General features: G+C 42.7%; 1 protein-coding gene across 4 annotated transcripts in view; it reads left to right on the forward strand.

Moving 5' to 3' along the window:
• Nucleotides 1-26,257, forward strand: part of EXOC4 (exocyst complex component 4) — a 600,856-nt gene that overhangs the window by 316,994 nt on the left and 257,605 nt on the right. The window contains exon 11 of one of the 4 annotated variants that reach the window (XM_073328865.1): nucleotides 17,540-17,745. The exons of the other annotated variants lie outside the window; for them this stretch is intronic. Coding sequence (XP_073184966.1) covers nucleotides 17,540-17,567 — 28 coding nt within the window. The 3' untranslated portion in view covers nucleotides 17,568-17,745. Of the gene's footprint in view, nucleotides 1-17,539; nucleotides 17,746-26,257 lie in introns of those variants that run through there. 4 annotated transcript variants of the gene reach the window in all.

Consider the following 26,257-nt stretch of genomic DNA (forward strand, 5'->3'; position numbering starts at 1 on the left):
TTAGAGGCTTTTATAAAAACCACTGTAATAAACTGTAATAAACAGCTGTATTGATCGACCTCAGTTTAAATGAAGACAGCTGCTCCATTTTAGTTATTCAGGTGTTCACTAACCTATTCATTACCCATGTCTTCATACATTTAATGCCTTCATACATTTCTTACCCTTATTTTTAGGTATAGAGGCCATCATTTTGTCAGTAGTCTGTTCTAAGATTTCCAAGATTTACAGGAAAAATTTGACATCCTGATATCTTTAAAGTTTAATTGGTTTTGCCAGGTGTCCTCTTGGTTCTATTATTATTCTTGTTTGTTAGTTACAATATGCCATTAGTGGAGCGCCAGGCATTTTAGGTTTGAAATCAATCTCTGAGTATGGGCATGAGTCTTCCTCATACTTTCCGCCCCTCCCCTATTGATGATTGATGTTAACTGAATGTGCTGCCAAGCCTAGAAAAATAATGTTCATACTATTGATTTTATTTAACTTTATTTTCCAAAATAATTCTTTGAGAAATGGTAATTATAAAAAGAACCTTTCTGGGCCTGATCCAAATCTTGTTGAAGTTAATGGGTGTCTGGGAGCTGAATCAGATGCTTTGGTGCCTATTTGTTATGTATAAGTAGTTCATGTGTTTAGTTCATAAGCATAGTGTTGTAATATGGCATCTAATATACATTAGGCGGATCTGTTTTTAACTGCTCAGAGCTGGAGATATCAAGCCTGTTTTACTACTGCTCTGGTATAACACCGCTTTAATTTCAGTGAAATTACACCATCATAAAACTGGAATAACACAATGGTACGTCAGACTCACTGATTTGAACCATGAGGCTATTTTATCCTTGGCACAAAATATCTGACTGACTAATAGCCAAGCAGATATCATGCAGTACAGTGAAAACCCAAACAAACACAGTATGGTAAGAGGACATGTTATAGCTAGACTTCTTGGAAAGGGGAATAAGTATAGAGTTTAGCATACAGCTAAAGCTTCTTCACGTTATTTCAGAATAAGGTGAGGTATGAACTGAAGTGCTATAGCTATTCCAGAATAGCTCCCGGTCTGAACGCTCTTATTCTAGTATAAGAGTGTCCACATGAAGAGCTATTCCAGAATAGCTATTGTAGAATAGTTTATTCCATAATAACTATTCTTATCCATATCCCCATGTAGCTATGCCGTTGGTGAAAGGCATCATGAAAGAACGTAAAGCTTGAGATTTTCAGGGGATTTAACCACACCTCTTCAATAAAGTCATAAGTCAATTAAGCGAATGAAAGGAGTGGTTAGGAGAGAATTGGGGTCCTGAATCAAAAGCTTATATACCATGAACAATCATTCAAAAGAATTGTCTATCCCATTTTCCCACTGGAATACAGCCTGGCTCAATTTGTATCACTATTGCCCTGTAGGCCAACATGTTATGACTTCAGATTTCACACAGAAATTTAGGCTTAAGTGTGGATGTTTTATTACCATGGTGATGATGCTGCATGGTAAAAGGTATTAAATAAGGGTCTCTTCTACCCTGCTCTGGTAGTTGCTGTCCAAGTGGCATTTAAAGGTTCTGGGATTCTAATGCTGGAGATAATCCCTGACCAACTTTCCCTTCATTAAAATGGATTTTGATGTGCAAAGTTGCCTTCGAGCTATTGGCTGGGTACATTAGGGCTGTCCTGTTGGCTTAATATCTTAATCGTTGTCAAGGGAACCTACGACCAGATCCTGAGGTGGTGTAAATCAGTGTAGCTCCGCGGAAGCCATTGGTATTACACCAGTTTACACCAGCTGAGGATGCGGTCTGGAGAGTACAAGAGCATGTTGAGCCAGATTCCATATTATATTAGAAAAGAGAACAAACTTTGTGTAAGAAATTTATAATCTGAGCAAGAGAAATTTGTGCCATGGCCATCTCTTCACCATGCACCACATTTTCTAAACATTTTATAGATTATAGTCACAGGAAACACCTTAATATGCCAGAAAATTGTGGGCTTGCAGGAGAGGGGATCATTTGTGTGTGTTTCAAATGTGTGTTCTTTCCTTTTCACTGGAAGATACTTCCCATTCTTTAAATAGTTGGTGGTTTGGCCTTGTGAAGAAAACGGTTGTATGGGGGGAAAACAGATCAAGGAATGTTTTCAAAGTCAGCCTTTCCACCAAAACCCTTCAATCTCCTGGTTAATTTTCTGAGCACTGTGACCCTCTTGAATGTCATCTGCTCTATTCCAATTCTAAAGCCTTTCTCTCTCCTCTCTCGCTCCCTTCTCTTGTGGATCTCCTCTATTCTGTCCTCTGCCCTTTCTTCCTTTGTGATGCTTCCCTCCTCCTTCTCCTCCTGCTGCTGCCAAAGGAGTTGCATTATCTGGCTCATTCTAGCTGACACCTTTTGTTAGTGTTATCAGACAGATTAGAGTGACTAAAATCTGTGTGGGTGCTGGTGCAAATTCCTCCGGGTCAACAGGTTTGTTTCCGATGATAGCTCTCTTTGATTGCTTAGTTAGAGTGGTGATTGATCAATACCAAATTTGCAGTTTATCCCAAGTCTGAATTCTTGTGAATTTAACTAGCTGAGCACTGGTTTGCAGAGACTGTGTTTGCTTCTCTGGTTGACTCAAAGTTTGGTTGTCTCGGATATCAAGTAGATTGTCTGTCTGATTGGGCAAAACTTCTTAGTTCCTTCCTACACTAGCTGACTTTGGGAAACAACATCCACTGTTTAAAATTAGGTTTCAGAGTAGCAGTCATGCTAGTCTGTATTCGCAAAAAGAAAAGGAGGACTAGTGGCACCTTAAGAGACTAACCAATTTATTTGAGCATAAGCTTTCGTGAGCTACAGCTCACTTCATCGGATGCATTCAGTGGAAAATACAGTGGGGAGATTTATATACACACAGAACATGAAACAATGGGTGTTATCATACACATTGTAAGGAGAGTGATCACTTAAGATGAGCTAATACCGGCAGGAGGGGTGGGGGGAGAAAACCTTTTGTAGTGATAATCAAGGTGGACCATTGCCAGCAGTTAACAGGAAGGTCTGAGGAGCGGTGGGGGTGGGAGGTTTTCTCCCCTCCTCCTCCCCCCCCCCCCCCCCCCGCTCTCCTGCTGGTAATAGCTCATCTTAAGTGATCACTCTTCTTACAATGTGTGTGATAACACCCATTTTTTCACGTTCTCTGTGTATATAAATCTCCCCACTGTATTTTCCACTGAATGCATCTGATGAAGTGAGCTGTAGCTCACGAAAGCTTATGCTCAAATAAATTGGTTAGTCTCTAAGGTGCCACTAGTCCTCCTTTTCTTTTTGTTTAACATTCACTAATTTAGTGCTCATCAAGGTGAGGGAGTCCTAACACTGGCTTGAGCCAAGCATAGTGAAGTGTCAGCCTTGTGCAGCGCTGTCTGTGGAACCTTTGTCAGGACACTCATTGCTTCACTACTGATCTTAACGCTCCACTGGGTGCTGCCAATCCACCACAGACCTGTCCTGCAGTGTCTGATCCTCTCCCAGTAAGGAGACCCCACCAGGCTCTTTCTGTACATTTTAATCTAAATGTGTACTACCCCCTGCTTTTCCATTCCTGACACCATATAGTGTTCTGCCAGCGGACCTGGTTTACAATTGGCACCTATTTCAAATGACATTCCTGAACCTATTGCATTTCTTGCTAAAAATGGTGTTTGCAACACTGGGACAATGTGTGAACCCCTATGACATAAATCAGAAACCAGTTTCCATCCTACTTTCATAATGGAATAACCATCCTAAACCAACTTTAAAATGTGCAAAGGGTCCAAGGTTTAAATTTAAAATATTATTATAGTCTCACTTTTGACTGTTGAGAGCAAGATCCACAGTGGATGTAAATTGATATAGCTGCATTGAAGTCTGTAAAAACAACGAGGAGTCCTTGTGGCACCTTAGAGACTAACACATGTATTTGGGCATAAGCTTTCGTGGGCTAAAACCCACTTCATCAGATTCATGGAGTGAAAAATACAGTAAGCAGTATAAATATTGCCATCTCCTTGCGTTGTAATATTTATACTGCTTATTGTATTTTTCACCCCATCTGATGTGGGTTTTAGCCCACGAAAGCTTATGCCCAAATAAATTTGTTAGTCTCTAAGGTGCCACAAGGACTCCTCGTTGTTTTTGCTGATACAGACTTAACATGGCTACCACTCTGAAACCTGTCACCATTGAAGTATGTGTAGCTCTGTTGGTTTACACCAACTGAGGTCCTTTATTTTTCACTCCTTACTTTAGCTTTACCAAAAATGCAATGGGTGCATGTGAAATACATTGTGTTATAATAGCGAATGTTTGCGAACAATGTATCCAAGTAGAACCATTTGCTTTCCCTCTAACGTGGATCCATATAATACACATAATAGTATCTTCAGGGATCCATGCAATTTATTAATGGACCTCAACAAAGCAGAGTTGCATTAGGTCTCTGCCAGGGTTAACCTATAACAGAGGCTATTCAGAGAAAGTGGCGTGTCTGTGTGTGTCTGTCTGTCTGTCTGTCTGCCTAATCTATTTCATGTTTCTGTGTCTGTGTTTAATAAAATTTCAGAAACTTCTGCAAGGGAGAAATGTATCTTCTAAAGGGAAAGTGAAGAAAGAGAGAGGGAGCAACAGCAAAAAAAGCTCTCTCAGCATTTTAATTTGCGTCCCAGTGGATTAGCAATAGTAGTTGTCCTTAGCAATGACAGTGCAGAGATGGTTGCTCTAAGTAGCGCGGCAGGTTGCAGAGCCCAAAGGGCAGAGTCGAGTGGTGTTTTTAAATTAATGAAGTTACCTTTGGAGAAAGATGAAACTGTTAAAATTAAGATTTTGTTTCTTTTTCTTTTTGTTTGAGAGTGATTGAATACATCTATTATTTTTTATTAAACACGGGATTTATATTTCTCTATGCTGGTCTTAGTCAATTTGATCGAAAAATTATTGACTTCCCCTTTTATAGTCTTTGGTGAAGTTTGTGCAGTAGCGTCTGAGCACACACGGTTAAAGGAAAACATTTTTCTCTCAGATCTGAGTTTCTGGTCTTGATTGATCTTCTGTTCCTTTTACATGCACAGAGCTCAGGGTATGGACCAGTTCTGAAGATTTTGCTGCCCTAGGTAAACTGACAATCCTCTGCCCCTGAAGCATACCACAGTAACTCCACTGAATGCATCCGATGAAGTGAACTTTAGCTCACGAAAGCTTATGCTCAAATAAATTTGTTAGTCTCTAAGGTGCAACAAGTACTCCTGTTCTTTTTACAGTTAAATACAAGACTGAAGAGGTAGTTCAGCATACGTAGCTAGCATATTTTTGGGACCGTTCAAGATGAAGTGACCTGTTAACACCCCTGTAGTCATAGGACAAAAAAGGAGGCTAGTGTGTTACTGATAGTTGTAATGAGCTGTAAATCCAGTATCTTTATTTAGACCACGATTTTTAGTGGCTAGTAAAGTTATGAATTTAAGCCCCCAGGCACATCTTTTGAAAGTGTTGTGCAGATCTCCTTTGAGGACTGAGGACTTGCAAGTTACAGCGCAATAAAGGAGACCCAGGCGCACTAGCTCACTCCCTGTCCACACTGGCAAGGCACTCAGAGCGCTCTGACTCCGCAGCTACAGCGCTGCTGGTACTCCTCCTCGGCGAGTGGAATAAAGTTTGCTGCGCTCCCACTGGAGCACCGCGGCACCAGTGTGAACGAGGTGTTGCTTTACTGCGCTCTGATCAGCCTCCAGAAATGTCCCACTCTTGTCATTGTTGTGAAATCGGCTGCAGAAATGTGGAAATGTCCTTTCAAAGCTCCGTTTCGGAGAAGCTGGCTGCTTATCAGCTCCGAGAAAAAGCAGACATTTACTGTTTGCTTTGAGTAAGTGAGAAAGAGGTGGGGGGTATCTGAACTTACAAGACAGCGTGCTCTCAGCACCCCAAAAACCCACTCTCTCTCCCCCCACATACACACAACACATTCCCTGTCACACACACATACCCCCATTTGAAAAGCACATTGCAGTCACTTGCATGCTGGGATAGCTGCCCATAAGGCACCGATCCCAATGCCGCTGCAAGTGCCACAAATGTGGCCACGCCAGTGTGCTGTCAGCTGTCAGTGTGGACAGACTGCAGCGCTTTCCCTACCGCGCTCTCAGAAGGCGAGTTTAACTCACAGCACTCTCCATCTGCAAGTATAGCCATGCCCTGATAGGTCAGACATAGAGTGATGGTTTTGTGAAAAGTGTTCACCCACAGGTGATACGGTGTCAGAGGGCCAAAGCTGCATTTTCTTCCGAGACAGGACTGTACAGGGTAGGGATTGCTGTGAGCTTTTTAATGTTGTTGCTCATGTTAATTTGTATGTGCTTCTTAAATCCAGGTCATGACTTCAAGCTTTATCTTAGTTAACAAATAAATAAAAGTAATAGCTGCCTGTCCTGTACACTGGGTTTGGCCTGTGGAGAGATGAAGTGCTACATTTTTCAGCACTGCAAATCCTTTAATCTGCCGTACCACACATACTGTGTTCACCGAGCAACTTCTAATTGCATGTCTTTTGGTAAAGGCAATGATAGTTGCTGGCACCATTTCTTTTTTCTCAATCATTGCACAAGAAAGGAGTAAAAATACTTAAAATTAAATTATAACATTTCTTCTGGTGAGATAAGAACATAGATTTGAGAAATATTATTGACCTTTATCAGCCTAACATCCTCTTTTTCAGCAGACAATCAATTTATGCAACATTACTAGCTCAATCTGTGATCTCATCTGACTTCATAGACTAGGGTAAACTGGGTCAGTACTTGGATGGAAGATTTATAGGGAAAGCATGAATGCAGTACTGAACCAAAATCCCAGTATCACAGACTTATTGCTGGAGATGTCTTTTGTCTGTAAAAGTAATATCCTAATGGCTTTGTCATAAAAAAGGCACTTTTTTTATTTTTGCAAGAATGAGAGGTGTTAACCTTGATTCCCTGGTCAGATTCTACTTTGGATAATTACATCCCTAAATTGCCACTGCAGTTTGAATGAGATGAGATGAGGTTCCTCACTGCTTATTACAAACTGTTCTGTCACATTGCTGTGTGGCTTCTAAATAGCTTCAGCATTCCAGCCCAGAGAGAGGTGCATTTACTGTTGACTGGAGTCTTTCCTATGCATGTAGTTTGTACAGTCAGTTAATAAAGTTCATACGAAGCTCTGGGATGTGTCCAGATCAAAGTCTCTTTATTCATGCAAGGTCAGTTATTGAAACACATTCTGTTTTTATTGAGATATGGTATGCCAAGAATTTTTGAAAATTATTATATTATTTTCTCTACGTGAGGGGAAGGAGAATGCCCTTACAGACAGACTGTAGCTTTTCAATGTGTCTCTACAGTTGGTTCATGGGGTAGGCCAATGGTATATGTATATTAAAGGCACCTGTCCATGATTTTCACATTATTGTCACATCTTTTCATGTATTTATACCTGCTCCTGTATTTTCCACTCCATGCATCTGATGAAGTGGGTTCTAGCCCACGAAAGCTTATGCCCAAATACATGTGTTAGTCTCTAAAGTGCCACAAGGACTCCTCATGGTTTTTGCTGATACAGACTGACACGGCTACCACTCTGAAACCTGCCCATGATTGGTTTGGTTTGGGGACCCCAGCATTCCAATCAAAATGTATCCTGCAACCCATACATTTATTGGCATGGGAGGTGCATACTGAGCACTGGATTAAGGCAGTCCAGGGCCCTAGGCATAGCACAATATAGGGTCTTCATGGCACTGCCCCCACACCATGCTCCCGCTCCTTACTTGGAGTGGCAAAGGCAGGGGTCCTCCCCATCCTCCCAGAGATTCAGGGTTAGCAGCATGGAGCCCCTTTCTCCCTGTCTGGAAATGGCAGCAGAGGTCCCCCTTGTGATGTTATTGACATAAGCTGGGACCATATAGATCATTGTTGCAACCAAAGTCCTGTAGCGGCACCAAATCTTGTATAAAGGGGGTCAAATGAGGTGTCTAAGATAAAGTTATGGTTTGCTGGTTATAATTATGCTGTCCATATGTGTGTATCATTTTTATAATTAAAGTTATGAATATTGGCTCTCTACTGTCTGTATTTCAAACCTGTGCTATGCTTCTGGAGAACACTCCAGACAAGTTGGTGTCCGCTCTGCCTAGCCTGCTTGATGGCCCATTAAGGACCCTCAGCTACACAACTGACCCATTGAGAGAAGGCAGACTTGCCTTATGACTCAGCAAGGGATGCAGGGACATGCCTATGGACAGAACTCTGAGGTTTTCCCATGCCATGTGATGGACAGCTTGTCTTTGGGACAAAGAAAGAAAGACCACACAGCAAGAGAATATAAAAAGCTGCTGCAGCTCCTCCATCTGGTCTTCAATCCTGCTTCTTACCTCTTGAGGGACTTTGCTACACTGAAGCTTTGAACCAAGGACTGAAAGACCCATCCCAGCTGGGGATGTTCTCCAGAGACTGGATTTGAACCTGCAGTTTATTTGATCACTGCTGCAAGCCTGAACCAAGAACTTTGCCATCACTGTATGTCATTGATTCCATTTCCCCAGTTCTAGCTCTCATCTATATCTTTTTCCTTTTATGAATAAACCCTTAGATTTTAGATTCTAAAGGATTGGCAACAGCGTGATTTGTGGGCAAGATCTGATTTGTATATTGGCCTGGGTCTGGGGCTTGGTCCTTTAGGATCGAGAGAACCTTTTTTCTTTTACTGGGGTCTTGGTTTTCATAACCATTCGGTCCCATAACGAGTGGCCCTGGTGGTGATGCTGGGAAACTGGAGTGTCTAAGGGAATTGCTGGTGTGACTTGTGGTGAGCCAGTGGGGTAAAACCAAAGTCTTCTCTGTTTGGCTGGTTTGGGTTGTCTTGGTGTGCATAGAAACCCCAGCCTTGGGCTGTAACTGCCCTGCTTGAAGCAGTGTGTCCTGAATTGGCTCTCTCCGTTGGGTCCCGCCAGAACCAGCCTCGTTACAACCCTCTCCTCAGGTAAAGCAGTGGTGCCGGCAGGAGCCCTTTCTTCCACTTCTGCGGAGGTAAGGGTGGCAGCGGGGACCTCCAGTACTTCCCCCAGCAGCTGCAGTTTGTGCGTGGGGGGGCCAAGCCGACTGTGCTCGTCTCCTGCCACACACACAGTCCTCTGCTTGGGGTGGTGTTGGTGGGGGGCCCCACAGGTCTTTGTGTTAACCCTCCATTGAGAAGCTTGGGGCAGTTTACATCTCAGGCTCCCTGCAGACTGAGGCAGGCATTGGAGCATGGGTCATACTTGGGTCCCATTTTCAAGCTTTTTCTTTGTGGTTTGAAGAGCTGGAATCTTTTTATCTTTTTTTAATGAAAGCAAAGATTCTGATGTAACCACATGAGTCCAGGAGCTGGGCCCTAAGCATGGGCCTGTACCTATATCTTACTACAAAGCAGAGGAAAAGTGAGCTTTTCTTATTGGTATCAGGTGCATGGTTTTCCCACAGCTGAAAGGATCTGTTCTACCTGTCGGGTTTTTTTTTTTTTTAAATCAACTGTATTTTCTTCCATTTGCATAAAGCGCTTCACATGTGGTTTTGGGCTGCCAGCAGTCTAGCTTGGTCCTTTGTACTGGCAAGAAATTGCCCAGCCTCTAAGCTCAAAAATTACTGATCATTCACTCCAATAACCAAGGAAGATTTGGAGCAAGAGCGCTCTGTTGCTTATCTGCCAAAGCTTTGAACCTTCTCTCTCCTACCCCATGTGCACTGCCATCAATTGCTAAATCTATGGCCACACTCCCAATCCCATCCTTAAAACTTGAAGAATGATCTGAATTTGATTGGTGTTTAAATCTCTTTGGGTTGATCTTCTTATCCTTCACCTAAAAAGCTGTGAGTAGCTTATAGAGGCTGTGCCAATTCCCGGGACCCACGATTGGCATGATAAAGTTGCCAAGCATTGTAGGGAAGCTTCTGGCCTGCCAACCCTGCAACAACATGACAAGCATGAGTGTAGCCTCATCCAGAATGTTCTTGAGTGCTTGGGTTGAGATCCAAGCAGTATCGCAGCTCCAAAAGCAAGCAAGTACATAAGTAGCAGTCTTTGTAGGGATCTTAATGTAGCGTGAGAGCCCTCACCAAATATTTAGGACCCATTTATAAATTCTTGGAAATGAATGTTGCTGTTGTTGTTGTCGTTGTTTTAGAGATCAGTCACATTTGGCCCCGTATTTTTAGATTTTCTCTATAAACTTGGGTGCCTAAAATTAGCCTGATTTTTCCGAAGTACTGAGCACATTTGGCTTCCAGAAAATTCATCAGGGTGCCGAAAATCAGGCCACCTCTATTTACGTGTTTAAATGTAGATGTTATATGCCTATCTTTAACCAAATTTGAGCATTTTAGTCTACGTCTTTGTATATAAACCAAATACAAATACAAAAGTTTCCATGACTTTGTTTTTAAAAATATTCTCCTGCACATTTGCAACCCAAATTTTGCATCATGTTAATGCCTGAAAATGGGAAAGTGAAATTTACTAGGCCATGACTGAAAATAAAAGTGACTGATTTATTTTTCATTGTCCAATTTGAGAGCATGGCAGGAAGTAATTAAAGTGCACAAATGGTAAGAGCAGTATTAGCATTGTAAAATGTTTGAGGTCTAAGATTTTATTTCTAACTTGCATCCGTTTGACAGACCCTTAACTATGGCACTGTCTACATGGCAAAAAACAGAATTTGCCAATTTGTTAAAGTCTCTTGCAGCTTTCTTGTGTTCTAGCATGATTCAGCCTGTTCTGTGCAGGACTAGATGACAATCGTTTTCAAAAACTGCTCTGCTCTAGATCTATGCCTGGAGTTAGGGAATTTTTTAAGCTCAATTATAATATGACTTGGCCTCATCCACAAAGGGTAGGCTGACTTGTGCTGTAATACATTTGACTTGCAACTGACAACCATTGCTAAACACTGTAGCAACGAACTATTGTTAAGGGTCTGTCAAACTGAAGATAATTTCTGGGTGTTGTGCCCAAATTCCAAGGTGATGAGGCCACTGTTAGTTACTAAATGGATGCTTTCTGGTTATGCAGTGTAGGTGTAACCATGTGGGTCCCAGGATATTAGAGAGACCAGGTGTTTGAGGTAATATCTTTTATTGGTCCAAATTCAATTGACGAGAGAAACAAGCTTTGAAACCATACAGAGCTCTTCTTCAAGTCTGAGAAAGGTGCTCCCAGCATCACAGCTAAATGCAAAGTGGAACAGATTGTTTAGCATAAGAACATATTTTATAGCATGTGCTAAGTAATGGCTTATTACAAAAACCTACTAACCCCCTCTTTTTGTCCCGTGACTGCAGAGGTGTTAACGGGCCCCTGAGCAACATAAGTTTTGCTGGCATAAGCGGTAGTGTATACATACACTGCTATGTCGGCAGGAGAGCTTCTCCTGCCAACATGTTGGGGATGGTTTAATTATGTCGACAGGAAAGCTCTCTCCTGGTGGCATAGATCGACTACTCGAGAGTTCTTACAGCAGCACCGCTGTATTGGTATAGCTATACCTCTGTAAAGTCTGTCGTGTGGACATAGCCTTAGCCTGAACTCTCAAATGTCAGGATTTTTTTTTCAGTGGATTCAATTGTTTATTTGAGGGTTGGCCCTCCATTTCTTTTATATGTCAGATGAAGTTTCTCTTCACTGCTGGGGGGTAGCCAGGCTGTCTCTTCCCCACTTGTTAGCTTGATTGCTTTGTTTATTGGCTGTGTAAATGAATTTTCATTGCCTTTCACAGTCCTTTGGAATTAAATGCCCAGTGGAGAAACCACATTCCTTTGTTTAGGATGGGGTGACTCCTGTGGGACTGGAAACACATTTGTGCTGCTGCTGCTGAAAAAAACCAAATCCTGACATTTGAGAGTTCTATCCTGAGATCATGAGTGAGGCTTAATTTCATGCATAAATCACAACTCCTGTGATCAGTTTGAGATCAGTGGCATGTCTGCCTCACCCACCTTGATTTTCTGGTTAAAAATTCTATTCTTAGACCTTGAATTCCTTAGCTAACGCCTTCAAATTTAAGGCAAAAGCAATCCCGAGCTGCAGCTGAGATTAACGGTTTTGTCATATAGTTACTCTCATCTCTTTAAAAAGAAAAGGAGGACTTGTGGCACCTTAGAGACTAACACATTTATTTGAGCATAAGCTTTCATGAGCTACAGCTCGCTTCACGAAAGCTTATGCTCAAATAAATTGGTTACTGTCTAAGGTGCCACAAGTCCTCCTTTTCTTTTTGCGAATACAGACTAACACGGCTGCTACTCTGAAACCTCTCATCTCTTTGACAATCCAGGCCATATTAAGTGTTCATTGTACCAAGGGCCTTTTCTGTGCTTGTTCTTTTTTTTAATTTGAAGTAAGAAATTAAGCTTTAGGACTCACTTAACATGTGATTTGTTAGGCTTTGTACCCAGACTCCTGTCTGAAAGGTAGGATGAGTGAATTTAGAATGCTACTTAGCTAATACAGCGACAAACATCGTTCTATCAAACAGAAACAAAGAAAAGATACAACCATTGACCGTGCAGCAATTTATTTTCTGAACATCCTCTAGATTTTAATCTACAGAACCACAGAACTGTTCCATTTCCTGTCATTCATTTTCTCTGTTTGCAATGATATTGAACTGCAGCGCCCATCTTTTCCCCCCAAAAAATAAAAATAAAACTACTGCGAAGGGCCACAGTCTGCTATCAGATGCACCAGTGTAAACCCAGGTGAATTTTGCTGAATGCAGTGGAATTACTTTGATTTCCACCATTGTAACTGAGAGCCTTGTCTGGCTGAGAGAACCTTTTCCCATTCCAGGGAAACCAGATTTCTGTGTTGAGAGAAACTCTGGATGCTGCTGTGTAAGTTACACATAAAAGACAGCTGCAATGGAGCATATGGGTCATTATATTAAAGCTGGATCAAAGGCCTGTGTTTAACTGGAAGCAGATTGGGCTAGTAAAAATTCCGTATTTAGCACATAATAAGGCCAGAGGAATTCTGAATCCAGGCAGGACTCCAGAGACAGATCATGAAAACCTGTGAATCTTCATGATGAAACAGCAGCAGCTTATTTTCATGTCAACAAAATAAAAGACTGAAAAATAAATAATGCTGAATTTGCTCCTTGTAATGGTGGCTGATCACCTGGATTAAATCCAGTGCAGGTATTGCTCCCATAGGTAAATGCCCTTGACATACAAAATGACTTTCTGCTCACTCCGTTGCCAGCAAATCATTACCATTTTGATGATCACACCAAAACACAATGCATTCACAGCCTTCTTGAGATTCCCGAACCGCTGTTTTGGATCAGATAACAAACAGCTTTGTGATGACTCATTGCCCTCCAGAGATGTTAACCGCCATCTATAGAAGCATGAACACCGATGGTGATATATAAGAAATTTGTCCTCTCTTTCAAGGTCTTACACAACCTGGCTCTGGCTGACCTCACTTATTCCATTTTACATCATGTCACATCCTCAGCTCAAGTAGCCTTATTGCACGGTCTCTGTTTCCCACTCCTGTCGCTGTGTCTTTTTCCATGCTAATCCATCCTTGTTCACAAGTCGCCACGCTCCATATTGAGGTACCTCTTAAAGACTCCCTTCTTCTGTGATGCATACAAGCAAACCAAAAAGTCCTGAAGGCTGAGGGCGCTTAGCACCCTGGAGGATCAGCCCAGTGTCTGCCCTGTTTTTCTAAACTCTATCCAACTAATTTGTCACACACTTTGGGATACTTTTGACTGGGAAAGGCACTAGATAAAACCCAGTTCTGCTCTCTTATCTTCATACAAAGAGAAACAATGATTGGCGTGCACATTAGATGGTTATTGTACTACTGGGCCCCCAAAGGGGCTTCATAAACCTTCTGCTGTCAGACTTGTGCTCAGATGGAGGAGTAAACAAAAGCTGAGCTAGTGAATGCAGCAGCAGCAAAGCAATAAAATATTGGCTTTACAGGGAGAATCACAAGAGTCCTGGGTAAGGGTATTGGACGTAAAGGGAGAGAGAGGAGAGAGAACATTCACATTGTCTTTGTAGCGTAACACATTGAGACAGTGTGTAGAGAGCGGGCACAATGCTCCTGGTTCCAGGACACCCAATGTTTTGTGACACTGAGGGGCAGCAAAGGCAATTGGCCAGGAATCGAAGTGTGGCATCCAGTAATATAGACATGCCTTTCTGTATAGATATTTTTAAAACAAAATGAATACACTTGTATTGTTCCCTTGTACTCTGACAATCTTTGAGAGATGACTTGACTCACCAGTTTCAAAAAATTGAGTTGTTGAATTTTGTCCTCCTGCAGTTACAATGAGAGGGGGGGATCCTGGACCACACATTATTCTTCCCGTTGTAGCTTCTTAAAATGAGCTGTGGCTGAAGTCTGTAGGGGAAGGGTATGAGAAGGGTGAGAATGGAAATAGGATTTCTGGATTCAAATGCTGTACCAATAATAAGGATTTCTTGCCAGCTGGTCTGTCCATCCAATCTCTCCATCCAACCTCATCTTTCTTTATTTGATTATTATGTCTGCTGGGTCATGTGTACATATATTGCTGGCGTGGGGTAGTGGGTTGAGCTGTCCATCAAGGTATTTGTTGTGCACATTGAAGGATGTGAGGATACTCAGAACATGGGAGAGTGGCGATTGGACATAGAGAGAGGGTTTGTTTTATATTGTTTTATAAATATTCTAAGCATCCATAACATGCTATAAATGTGGTATCTGAGCACCTTCCTCAGTGTAATCTCTTGAGCTTTTGAGCATTCCTTTTTAAAGTAAAAATGGCCTGCTTACTCCAGGATCCATATACATTAAAGCAGGGTTGGGATGCCTCAGGGGGTCGTGAGGTTATTACAGAGGGGGTCACGAGTTTTCAGCCTCCACCCCAAACCCCATTTTACCTCCAGCATTTATAATGGTGTTAAATATATTCAAAAGTGTTTTTAATTTATAAGGGGGGGTTGCACTCGGGCTTCCTATGTGAAAGGGGTCACCAGTACAAAAGTTTGAGAACCACTGCGTGATTAAAGTATCTTGTTTTGCATGTGACACTCTAGGAGGGTAATGTTTTTTTTCCCTGTAAGCATTAATACAATAAAATGCAAAAGAATTAAAAGATCAATAACTCTAAGGAGATACTGGGTTACTGGGTAACTTTGAATCGTTGCTTTCATGATGGGGAGGAGCATGTGGCTGGGCATTAGTTTTCGTTTTCATACGCTAAGGGGCCGAATAGTGTTGGCTGGAGTCAGGCAAAGTCCTGGCAGGTGCGTGGTGACTTATATCACAATAGCTCTGTGTCAGCACACCTCACTTTCGGCCTGTTGCTCCTCCATGTTTGGTTCTTTTCTTACATGCATTTAAATCTGAATCCTGACCTGTAGCACACCCTGCTATTCTAGTCCTGAGTTCATGTTGCGCAGGAACAGCAGCAGTATGTATTAACTTGGGTCAGTTAGCGTGGGGCCTTCGTGATGTAGATATCGGGATGTCTACAGTGGGAATGAGCCTCCGCGCCCAGGTAGACGACTCACATTAGCAGGACTTGAGCTAGCACATTAAACATACCTGCGTGGACTTTTTGGCACTGGCGGAGGCTCGTCCTGGCCACCCCAGCTCCGATCTAGGGTGTTGGGTGGTCTAAGCTCAGGTACAATGTCCACGCTGCTATCTTTAGTGTGCTAACATGACCCCCACGAGTGCAGATCTGTCTGTCCGGCCTGGGAGGCTCTCTCCAAGTTGCAGTGTAGACCAGCCCTGCATCTGCTTAGGGAGTGTGCGTTAGACCATCAAAATAACAACTTGTGACATCAGCCAGGCATTGAATCCAGGGTTCCAAAGGGAGTGGAAACTGCTGTGCTGAGATCTTTAGACACATCAGTGTGTCACCGCTCTGAAGTTCCTTTCTTTTGTCAGCTGATTTTATAGCCTTTCCAGATTGTAACATTGTTTTTTTTTTTGTAAACAAGACTACACTGAAAACCTGGTCATGTTACAGGACGTTATCGTGTCTGTTTAAAGACACATACAGTTTTTAAATGGAGCATCCATCAGTCTATCCAAAAAAAAAAAGTGAGGGGAAAATATTAGCCATGTTGTTGATGAAACAGAATGGAGGATACAATATGCAGCAATGTGTCTATTGAACGAAAGCAGTAGAAAATGAACTTTATTATTTCTCACTCACTGGTTCTGTCGGTGATTGAGGCATTTCAGAGAACAGCCAGGAAAATAATAGGTTGCTTTCACAACGGTAGAAGTTTAACAAATGCTCGTTCATTCTTTCTACATCATTGCTGTCATTGGCGAGAGCTTTAGTCTATGATATTGATGCTTTGCTTCATTCTTATCACTGTATTCTTTTCAGATTCAATCCGTCTTTGATGGACCACTAAACATTTCAATTTGCTACCTATAGAGTTGGATTGAAATGCTTGGGCTAAAATGAGAGGGAAATGATTTGGGGTGAGAAAGAAGGCTGAGAACTTCATGGCTTTATGTATAAGGCATTGCACACATTGAAATCCTCTGATAAGACACCGGTTTACTTGTGAATATCTCATAGCTGTTTGTGGTGCTAGGCAATTCAAGGGTGCTTATAAGTAAAAATGTTCTCAGTTGAATATTGATAAGCACCCTCTGCGTTGTGTGGAACTCTGAATTCATATTAACCTGACATGCACTTTCTGTTACATGGTACTGTTTTAATGGTCATGGGGTTTGTCTAAACCTAGGTTGTACTTATTGCTCTTGAAAGAACTTTGCATACACTAACTAAAGTCTGTTATGCAGAATCACCAGGGGTGTGTTAAGGATGGAAACGCAATGGATAGGCTAATAATCAGTTGATAGTAATTAATAACATTTTGCATCTAATCTTTCAAGGGAGTAGTCTGCTTCCATTGTTCCTTCCATCTGAGGATCCCAAAGCACTTGACAAATGTTAATGAATTTTGCTTCACTACACCCCCATGAGTTTTTTTAAGGATTAGTTATTCCTGCTTTATGGATGGAGAAATGGAAGCACAAGGGTTAAATTTGCTGTAGGTCGGTGGCATAAGTGGGAATGTAAGTCATATCTCTCAACTCCTACTCTTGTTATCTGATCTACCTACTGGTGGTAAAGTGTGTAGCAATTACTTGATCACACTTTGTTTCATTATGAAATATATACAAGAAACCAAATAACTAATATCAGTCAGGTTTATTGCTAAAAGTCAATAATAGGTTAGTACAAGAAAAAAAGATTCACTACAAAGCCAGTTTCTGGGAAGTCATCTCATGCAGTGTGGTTGAATTCAGCTTACACAGAAGGCTTGCTTCCAAAGTGACACATTTCAGCTAGAAGTATTTATAGGATGATTTTACAAGTTACAAAATTCATTATGTATCTCTAAAATCTAACCCATCACTTCGTACCAGTTCATTAACTTGTTGTTCTGTACCTTTTTTTTTTTTCATAGATGTTTAGGTCAGAAGGGACCATTATGATCATCTAGTCTGACCTCCTGCACAACGCAGGCCACAGAATTTCACCCAACGCTCCTACAAAAAACACCTCACACCTATATCTGTGCTATTGAAGTCCTCAAATCATAGTTTAAAGACTTCAAGGAGCAGAGAATCCTCCAGCAAGTGACCCGTGCCCCATGCTACAGAGGAAGGGGAAAAACCTCCAGGGCCTCTTCCAATCTGCCCTGGAGGAAAATTCCTTCCCGACCCCAAATATGGCGATCAGCTAAACCCTGAGCATATGGGCAAGATTCATCAGCCAGATAATACAGAAAATTCTTTCCTGGGTAACTCGGATCTCACCCCATCTAATAGCCCCCATCACAGGCCATTGGGCCTATTTACCATGAATATTTAATTACCAAAACCATGTTATCCCATCATACCATCTCCTCCATAAACTTATCGAGTTTAATCTTAAAGCCAGATAGATGTTTTGCCCCCACTGCTTCCCTTGGAAGGCTATTCCAAAACTTCACTCCTCTGATGGTTAAAAACCTTCATCTAATTTCTAGTCTAAATTTCCTAGTGGCCAGTTTATATCCATTTGTTCTTGTGTCCACATTGGTACTGAGCTTAAATAATTCCTCTCCCTCGCCGGTATTTATCCCTCTGATATATTTATAGAGAGAAATCATATCTCCCCTCAACCTTCTTTTAGTTAGGCTAAACAAGCCAAGCTCCCTGAGTCTCCTTTCATAAGACAAGTTTTCCATTCCTCGGATCATCCTAGTAGCCCTTCTCTGTACCTGTTCCATCATCCTTTGAATTCATCCTTCTTAAACATGGGAGACCAGAACTGCACACAGTATTCCAGGTGAGGTCTCACCAGTGCCTTGTATAACGGTACTAAAACCTCCTTATCCTTACTGGAAATACCTCTCCTGATGCATCTCAAGACCGCATTAGCTTTTTTCACAGCCATATCACATTGGCGGCTCATAGTCATCCTATGATCAACCAATACTCCAAGGTCCTTTTCCTCCTTTGTTACTTCTAATTGATGTGTCCCTAGCTTATAACAAAAATTCTTGTTATTAATCCCTAAATGCATGACCTTACACTTCTCACTATTAAATTTCATCCTATTACTATTACTCCAGTTTACAAGGTCATCCAGATCCTCCTGTAGGGTATCCCTGTCCTTTTCTAAATTGGCAATACCTCCCAGCCTTGTGTCATCCGCAAACTTTATTAATACACTCCCACCTTTTGTGCCAAGGTCAGTAATAAAAAGATTAAATAAGATTGGTCCCAGAACCGTTCCTTGAGGAACTCCACTGGTAACCTCCTTCCAGCCTGACAGTTCACCTTTCAGTAGGACCCACTGTAGTCTCCCCTTTAACCAATTCCTTATTCACCTTTCAATTTTCCTACTGATCCCCATCTTTTCCAATTTAACTAATAATTCCCCATGTGGCACGGTATCAAACGCCTTACTAAAATCTAGGTAAATTAGATCCACTGCATTTCCTTTGTCTAAAAAATCTGTTACTTTCTCAAAGAAGGAGATTACCTTCCTTATGTTTGTTTTGGATACTAGCATTCCAGGTATTGGTCCATGAAGGTACCTCCCCAGCTTGTACCAGAGCAGAACATTAATGTATTTTGCCTTTGACAAGTTTTCTGTTTTCTAATGCAAAAGCTGACTTCAGGCTTGCAAAGTATTATGGGATACTTAGCACAAATGAACAGAATTATAGAAAGACATACACCAGTTGAGGTTGCATAGCTGCTAGAAACATATTTATACAATTAATATGTGATTTATGTCTCAACACACTGCGCAAGCAGTAATATATAATCAACACAAATAAAACTAATACATTTTCATGCAAAGCTTTAAATGCATCTTCTGTCCAGGTGTGGGAAATCAATATTTTAAAATCCCCATCATGGATAAGGTGAGTCAAAGCTTGTTTTTTGCCTTGTGCATGTTGTTGTTAATTTGAATAAGTATGTCTTTTCGATTTAATAATATTTTAAAATTTAAGGTAAGTGGATCAATATGCGCATTAAAAACTGATAGATACTTTTTATTTTTATGCTGTACTGGGTCTCACTTTGTGTTATGAATTTACTCTGGGAAAACTGGGGTAGGCATTGTTATAGTGTGTCCTACATAGCTACGTACATGAGTAAAACAAAAATTTGGAGTAGTGACATTACAAACGAGGTTTCTATATATACATTTCTTGTAATCAGTTACCACACAGTACTGTCCATCCATATTATAGGTCACTCTTATTGTTGATTGTCACCATCTGGTAAGATTAACTGGGTAGGAGACAGGAGTGGCTAGCTTCTCTGTCTCGTTGTACTGGTTCAAGCCGTCATGGCCACACACACATGATGTCAAAAACATCGCATCAGCATACGTATCCATATCCCTTAATGGAATGGCAAGCTGTATGTAGTATCCTTTAGGTTCACATTATTGAGTGATGCACCAGTAGCTAAGGTAGATTCAGAGATTCCTTGTAGATGCTCTCTTCCAGGTAATCTACTGAATGGACAGTAGCTACTTTATTAAATATTGCTGTTAAGATTCGTATGGGTCAAGATACCTTAAAGAACCAGACATTGTGTAAGATTGTTTTGAATAACATGAGCTTCAGTTAGGATGCGGTGTCACTGACCCTAATTACGAGTTGTGCTAAAGGGGATTTGTTTGCATAATTTAACGCATTGCCAATTCACCATAGTTTTGTTATCAACGGAGGACAATTCCACCTAGCTAAATGCTCTTCATTTATAAGGTCTGGTAATTTCCCTTTTTCAGTATTTCATAATGAAATGGTTATGGCAGTTAAAACATAATTCCCAACAGCGGTACAAATCATTTCCTTACCAACATGGTTTTCCCTTGCCATCAAATTGCTTACTGCATTTAGTTCATTCATTTTTACTTGTTTGATTAAACAGCTTAGCGATGTCATGCATATTGTACACCATGTACCATTCTTCACTAACCAGGCCCTCAATACCATGATTCGTGGGTTTAGAGCAATGGTGCAAAAACTTTTCCAGTTGTGCCTCCCTTGCCATTAATTAAATCTGCTTGCCCTACCCTTCCGCCCCCCCACCCCTACCTCATTACTGCACAATCAAGGCTTCCTCAGCAGTAGAGCTTGGGCTGAAGGTGGAGCTGGGGGCAGAAGGGGTAGGAGCTGGGGATAGAGGCGGAGCTGGTCAGGGGACGGAGAGGGAATGAGGGCAGAGCTGGGCTCGGGCTGGAGAGGGAATGAGGACAGGGATGGGGGTCAGGGTGGGGCGGAGCAGGGTTGGTGGTGGAGTTGGACTGAGGGCGGAGCAGGACTGGAGGTTGAATGGGGTTGGGGGGCGGAGCTGGTCTGGAAACGGAGGGGCACTGACCTCCGGGACTGAATCATATCCTTCCTGATAAGATGCTATTATATTAATTAACAAAGAAGCATACAAGGATACATAGACTTTTACACATAAAACGAATTTAGACATATTCCAATGAGAGAGATTTAAAACTACACGTATATGCATGAACTCACTTTGCTTAATAATGTACAGTTTAAATAACAGTTATTCCTGGCCACGCTAGTGGTTTTTATAATGTGTCTGTGGTCAATTGCATATTCAATTGTCCAGATATAGTAGGTTGAAGTGTGGCTGACCAGTCTGTTGTTTATAACACACTGTGTCTTTTCTTCTTCCAAAACCAGGAGGTTTCTTGACTGTGTGCAGTGATTATTCTGGTGTCTCTAGTCCGTGGGATGCATTCTTAATCTGCTCATATTGGTTAACATGCTGCATTTTTTTATTTTCCGTTTCTCTTGTTTTTTCAGTAACCCGAATTTATACACAGATGAACTTAGTTTATTTACATGTTTTAGGGACCAAGACATTTATTACACAAGCTGGGCTTTGGTACAGCATATGTTGGAAGAATGGCCTGGTTTTTTTTACTCTTTATTTTTTTCTTTGTTAAAATACTTTTTTGTTCTTTGCTCTGATTTTTCCATTATTTAGGAAAACCCGCCCCCGACCCCAAATGTGTTTAGATGCATTTGTAGTTTTTGCATAAAGACATTCATTTTTACTTCCTTAACCTGTACATGACTAGTTTTCATAATAAATATAGTACTTGACTGCTAAGAGAAATGCTCACAATCTTCTGTCAGAAGATGTATTGTTCTCCCCTCCTGAGCAATATCATTTACCAAGATAGATGGCAACAGAATTTTTACTCAAGCTTTTTACAGTTTTGCTTGTGGTAGCGATTCCAAATATTTAACAAAATTTTAATCATAAACTTTAATAACCAAAACTTTTTTTAAACATAGCACAGTAAAAATAGTATAAAATTGAAGTAAAATGAAGTTTAAATGCAGACTTATGCAAACATTTTGAGGGTGATAAATTTATGATATTTGCTTGTGCATGGGAGACAAAGGTAGCAATCTGTTGAAATTTGTTTGGTTAGCTTTAACATTTTGCAATATTACTAAACATCATATATATATGTATTATATTTTTAAACATTTTGGTTATAACATACCTATTACTATATTTTCATATTTAAGAAAGGTGCAAACAAGTTTAAAAAAAACCCTAAAACAGTTGATTTTATTAATATTACCATTGCATTAATATTGAGGTTTTTTGCCTGCAGTTTTTTCTTCAAACAAAAAGCCTTTAATAAATAAAAACAAAAAAGTTTTCTTCTTGCTGTTGAATTATTTATCATGACAGCAATATTTATTTATAACATACAGGCCTTTCTGAGCTTTTCAAAATAAATTTAATTGGTATTATGAGATGATGTTTATAACCTAATCATAAAATAGTACGGTACCACTAATGTTTTTTTTTATATATTTCATTCAGGCCAGGTAACTGCTGGAAATATATATGAAATATAATTTTATCCTAATATTGTGTGCTTTACACATTAATATATGTGATGTGAATAATACATATTGATAATATGATGTGTATATATATTAGCCCAGCATATATTGTGAACACCACCAATTCTGTGGCCACCATCGCCTGAATGGCAATCTCTCTTTCATCTCTCCTAGCCTATAAGAGAAGTAAGTTGATTAATTATAGAGGGCATGAGAGAGAGGAGGGTGTGTTGTGGGTTTGAATCTGTGTCTAAGAGATGAGGTTTGCGATTATTTCTGGATGTGGTACCTTTTAATCACGGGATCATTTTCCCTCTCCTGCCGGTCAAAGAATCCACTTCCCAGATTCTTAAAGCAGTAAGGAAATGGGATTTCCTTGTGGTCTTCATGAGAAACCTGGAAATTGAATGTGGAGAATGGAACGAATAAGAGGGGCAGAGTTACCTCTGATGCTGTAATCCTGCCACCAGACAGGCTGCCCTGCATGGGAGGCTCCTACCAAACTTACAGTTGTGAAAAATGTGTCACGGACCATGAAATCTGGCTATTGTAAGGGAGGGGCATGACTGGTGGTGCCCCACTCCAGGGGCTCCTATTGTGCGTTGGGCTCCAGCTGCTAGTCCTGGCCCAGCTGGGGAGGGACAAGACTTTCTCTTCCCCTGCAGGGGCCACTCCCCGAGCAGGGTCAGACCCACCTCTGGCAACCTCCTTCCGCTGCAGGAAGCTCTGTGGCTGCTGACTGGGAGCCCAGATTTAAAGGCAGCTGTCACTCCTGACCCGGGCGGAAGGCTGCGGCCCCAGCTGTCAGCTCCCGACCCGGGCGGGAGGCTGCGGCCCCAGCTGTCAGCTCCCGACCCGGGCGGGAGGCTGCGGCCCCAGCTGTCAGCTCCCGACCCGGGCGGGAGGCTGCGGCCCCAGCTGTCAGCTCCCGACCCGGGCGGGAGGCTGCGGCCCCAGCTGTCAGCTCCCGACCCGGGCGGGAGGCTGCGGCCCCAGCTGTCAGCTCCCGACCCGGGCGGGAGGCTGCGGCCCCAGCTGTCAGCTCCCGACCCGGGCGGGAGGCTGCGGCCCCAGCTGTCAGCTCCCGACCCGGGCGGGAGGCTGCGGCCCCAGCTGTCAGCTCCCGACCCGGGCGGGAGGCTGCGGCCCCAGCTGTCAGCTCCCGACCCGGGCGGGAGGCTGCGGCCCCAGCTGTCAGCCCCCGACCCGGGCGGGAGGCTGCGGCCCCAGCTGTCAGCCCCTGACCCGGGCGGGAGGCTGCGGCCCCAGCTGTCAGCCCCTGACCCGGGCGGGAGGCTGCGGCCCCAGCTGTCAGCCCCTGACCCGGGCGGGAGGCTGCGGCCCCAGCTGTCAGCTCCCGACCCGGGCGGGAGGCTGCGGCCCCAGCTGTCAGCTCCCGACCCGGGCGGGAGGCTGCGGCCCCAGCTGTCAGCTCCCGACCCGGGCGGGAGGCTGCGGCCCCAGCTGTCAGGCCCCGACCCGGGCGGGAGGCTGCGGCCCCAGCTGTCAGCCCCTGACCCGGGCGGGAGGCTGCGGCCCCAGCTGTCAGCCCCTGACCCGGGCGGGAGGCTGCGGCCCCAGCTGTCAGCCCCTGACCCGGGCGGGAGGCTGCGGCCCCAGCTGTCAGCCCCTGACCCCGGCGGGAGGCTGCCCGGGAAACCCAGACGTTTGGTAACTTTCCTCCCCATACCAAGTAACCCTCACTTCTACGCTGCTGCTGCTGCTGGTGGCACTGGCTTTAGAGCTTGGTGCTTGGCCAGCAACCACTGCTGTCCTGCTGCCGAGCTCTGAAGGCCATGCCCCCGCCAGCAGCAGCGCAGAAGTAAGGGTGGCCATCCCACGAGCCCCCTATACTAACCTTGTGGCCCCTGCCTCCCACATCCTCTTTTTGGGTCGGGACCCCCATGGTTACAACACCATGAAATTTCAGAGGTAAACATCTGAAACTGTGAAATTGACTATTTTAAAAATCCTATGACCATGAAATTGACCAAAATGGCCCATGAATTTGGTAGAGCCCTACTCATGGGGCTGCAGCGGGGAGCAGTCAGAAGACAGGAACAAGGAGGGGTGTGTGGTAGCTATGCTGGAGGTCATCCATTTCCTGGTAATGACAGCAGATATTTAATCATAGCTGCTTCACCTGGGCCACACTTGAAGGAGCATGGCTTGTCTCAGAACAACTTTCCTCTTAAGTGCATAGTGGTCCTCGTGAAGAGGAAACTGAAATCCTCTCCGTGTCCATACAACAGCACAGGAAGTAGCAGTATGGGTTTCCCAATGTGTTACCAAAATTTCTGTCCCTGGGCAGTGGTGGTGGCCTTTGGCCTTGCTGGCAGTCCCAACACAAGGGGTACCACTTAATAGTGAATAAGATGCTGCCTTGTATAATGTGTTCAAGCCATAAAACATCCATTGGGGGTAACTGCTTTCACTCAGTACCAAGCTGGGGTGGATGCAAACCAGTGCCCCAGAGGTTAAAATCTCTGTATCTTGTCATCTATCCCATGAGACATCAGCCCTCCCAGGACTTTTAAAAATCTTAATCCGTCTCTTGATAGAAGTTGCTCATAAAAATTTGGCCCATTAGCATGGTAATAATATCCATGTTACCTCTGACATGGATCATCCTGCTCTGTTTTTATTTCTATTTGGTGATACTTGCACATCCAATTAAAATATTCGGTTTGGTTTTTTGTCAGCATGTGAAATGACTGAAGTGCTGGCCCTATGAAGGGAAGGTAAATTTGTTTCTCTTTGAATTGATGTTCTCTTACATGCATTATTGTGGACCCATCAGAGGCAATTCTTTAGTCTGTCTTAGCCACATACTTCTATTTTGTCATGCCTACAGTATATGGGTTTTTAATAACTGTATGAAGATCAATAAAATAAAATCAGATCTGAATAGGTGGCTTTGAATTCAGTCTCTCAGAAGCTTCTTCAGCCTTTGTAAGTTATAGCTTTGTTGCTGATCTTTAATTAATGTAATTTGTAGTTCAAAATTTCCCCCCCTTTGGTTTTTAAAATCTTCCACTCGCTCCAGCATACCTAGCTCACTAACATTGTATCTCTCAGCCTTCCATACCACTTGTCAGCCCTGGCCTCCTTTGTTTACCTTCTCACAACCTGACAGGTGTTGATGCAAGAGCCTTCTCTATGTTAACTCTCTTCATTTGTTAGTCTCGAAGAAATTGCCACCCTGGATAAGATCGATGGTCTGTCTAAACCAGTACCCAACACCAGATGCATCAGAGGAGGGTATAAGCTCCTCGTAGTAGGAAATAGGCAGGCTCCCTGTATCATTCTGCATCTCATTTCATATCTCATCAGAAAACAGTTTTCTCTTGTTGCTCCCTCTGTCTTTGTAGCTCTGTGAAGCATTTTGGGACTAGTTTGTGTGTAAACCACTGTACAAGGGAAGTTGCATTGTAGTTGAGATTGTAAATTATTTGCGGCAGATTGGACTGCCGGGTTCCTCCTGTTTACCCTTTGCCTGAAAACACTCATGTTGTCTATGCTGAGGGCAAGATGATACTAGGGAGACACCCCACCCCACCCCCCAGGAGCTGGGTTACTCCTTCCAGAGCATTTCCAGCTGGCCCCAGGGAGCAGTGGACTATAGAAGATGTACATTATGGCATCATGACAAAAGAACATAGCAGACTGTCACTTGGACAAATAAATAAAATAAAAGCGGTCACCTTTTGATTCCTATTCCTTAAAATATAGTGTAGCAGAATAATGTCATCAGTCTAAAGAGAATTATGGACTTCCCTCTGA

The sequence above is a fragment of the Lepidochelys kempii genome, chromosome 1, assembly GCF_965140265.1.
Source record: "Lepidochelys kempii isolate rLepKem1 chromosome 1, rLepKem1.hap2, whole genome shotgun sequence".
Lineage (NCBI taxonomy): Eukaryota > Metazoa > Chordata > Testudines > Cheloniidae > Lepidochelys > Lepidochelys kempii.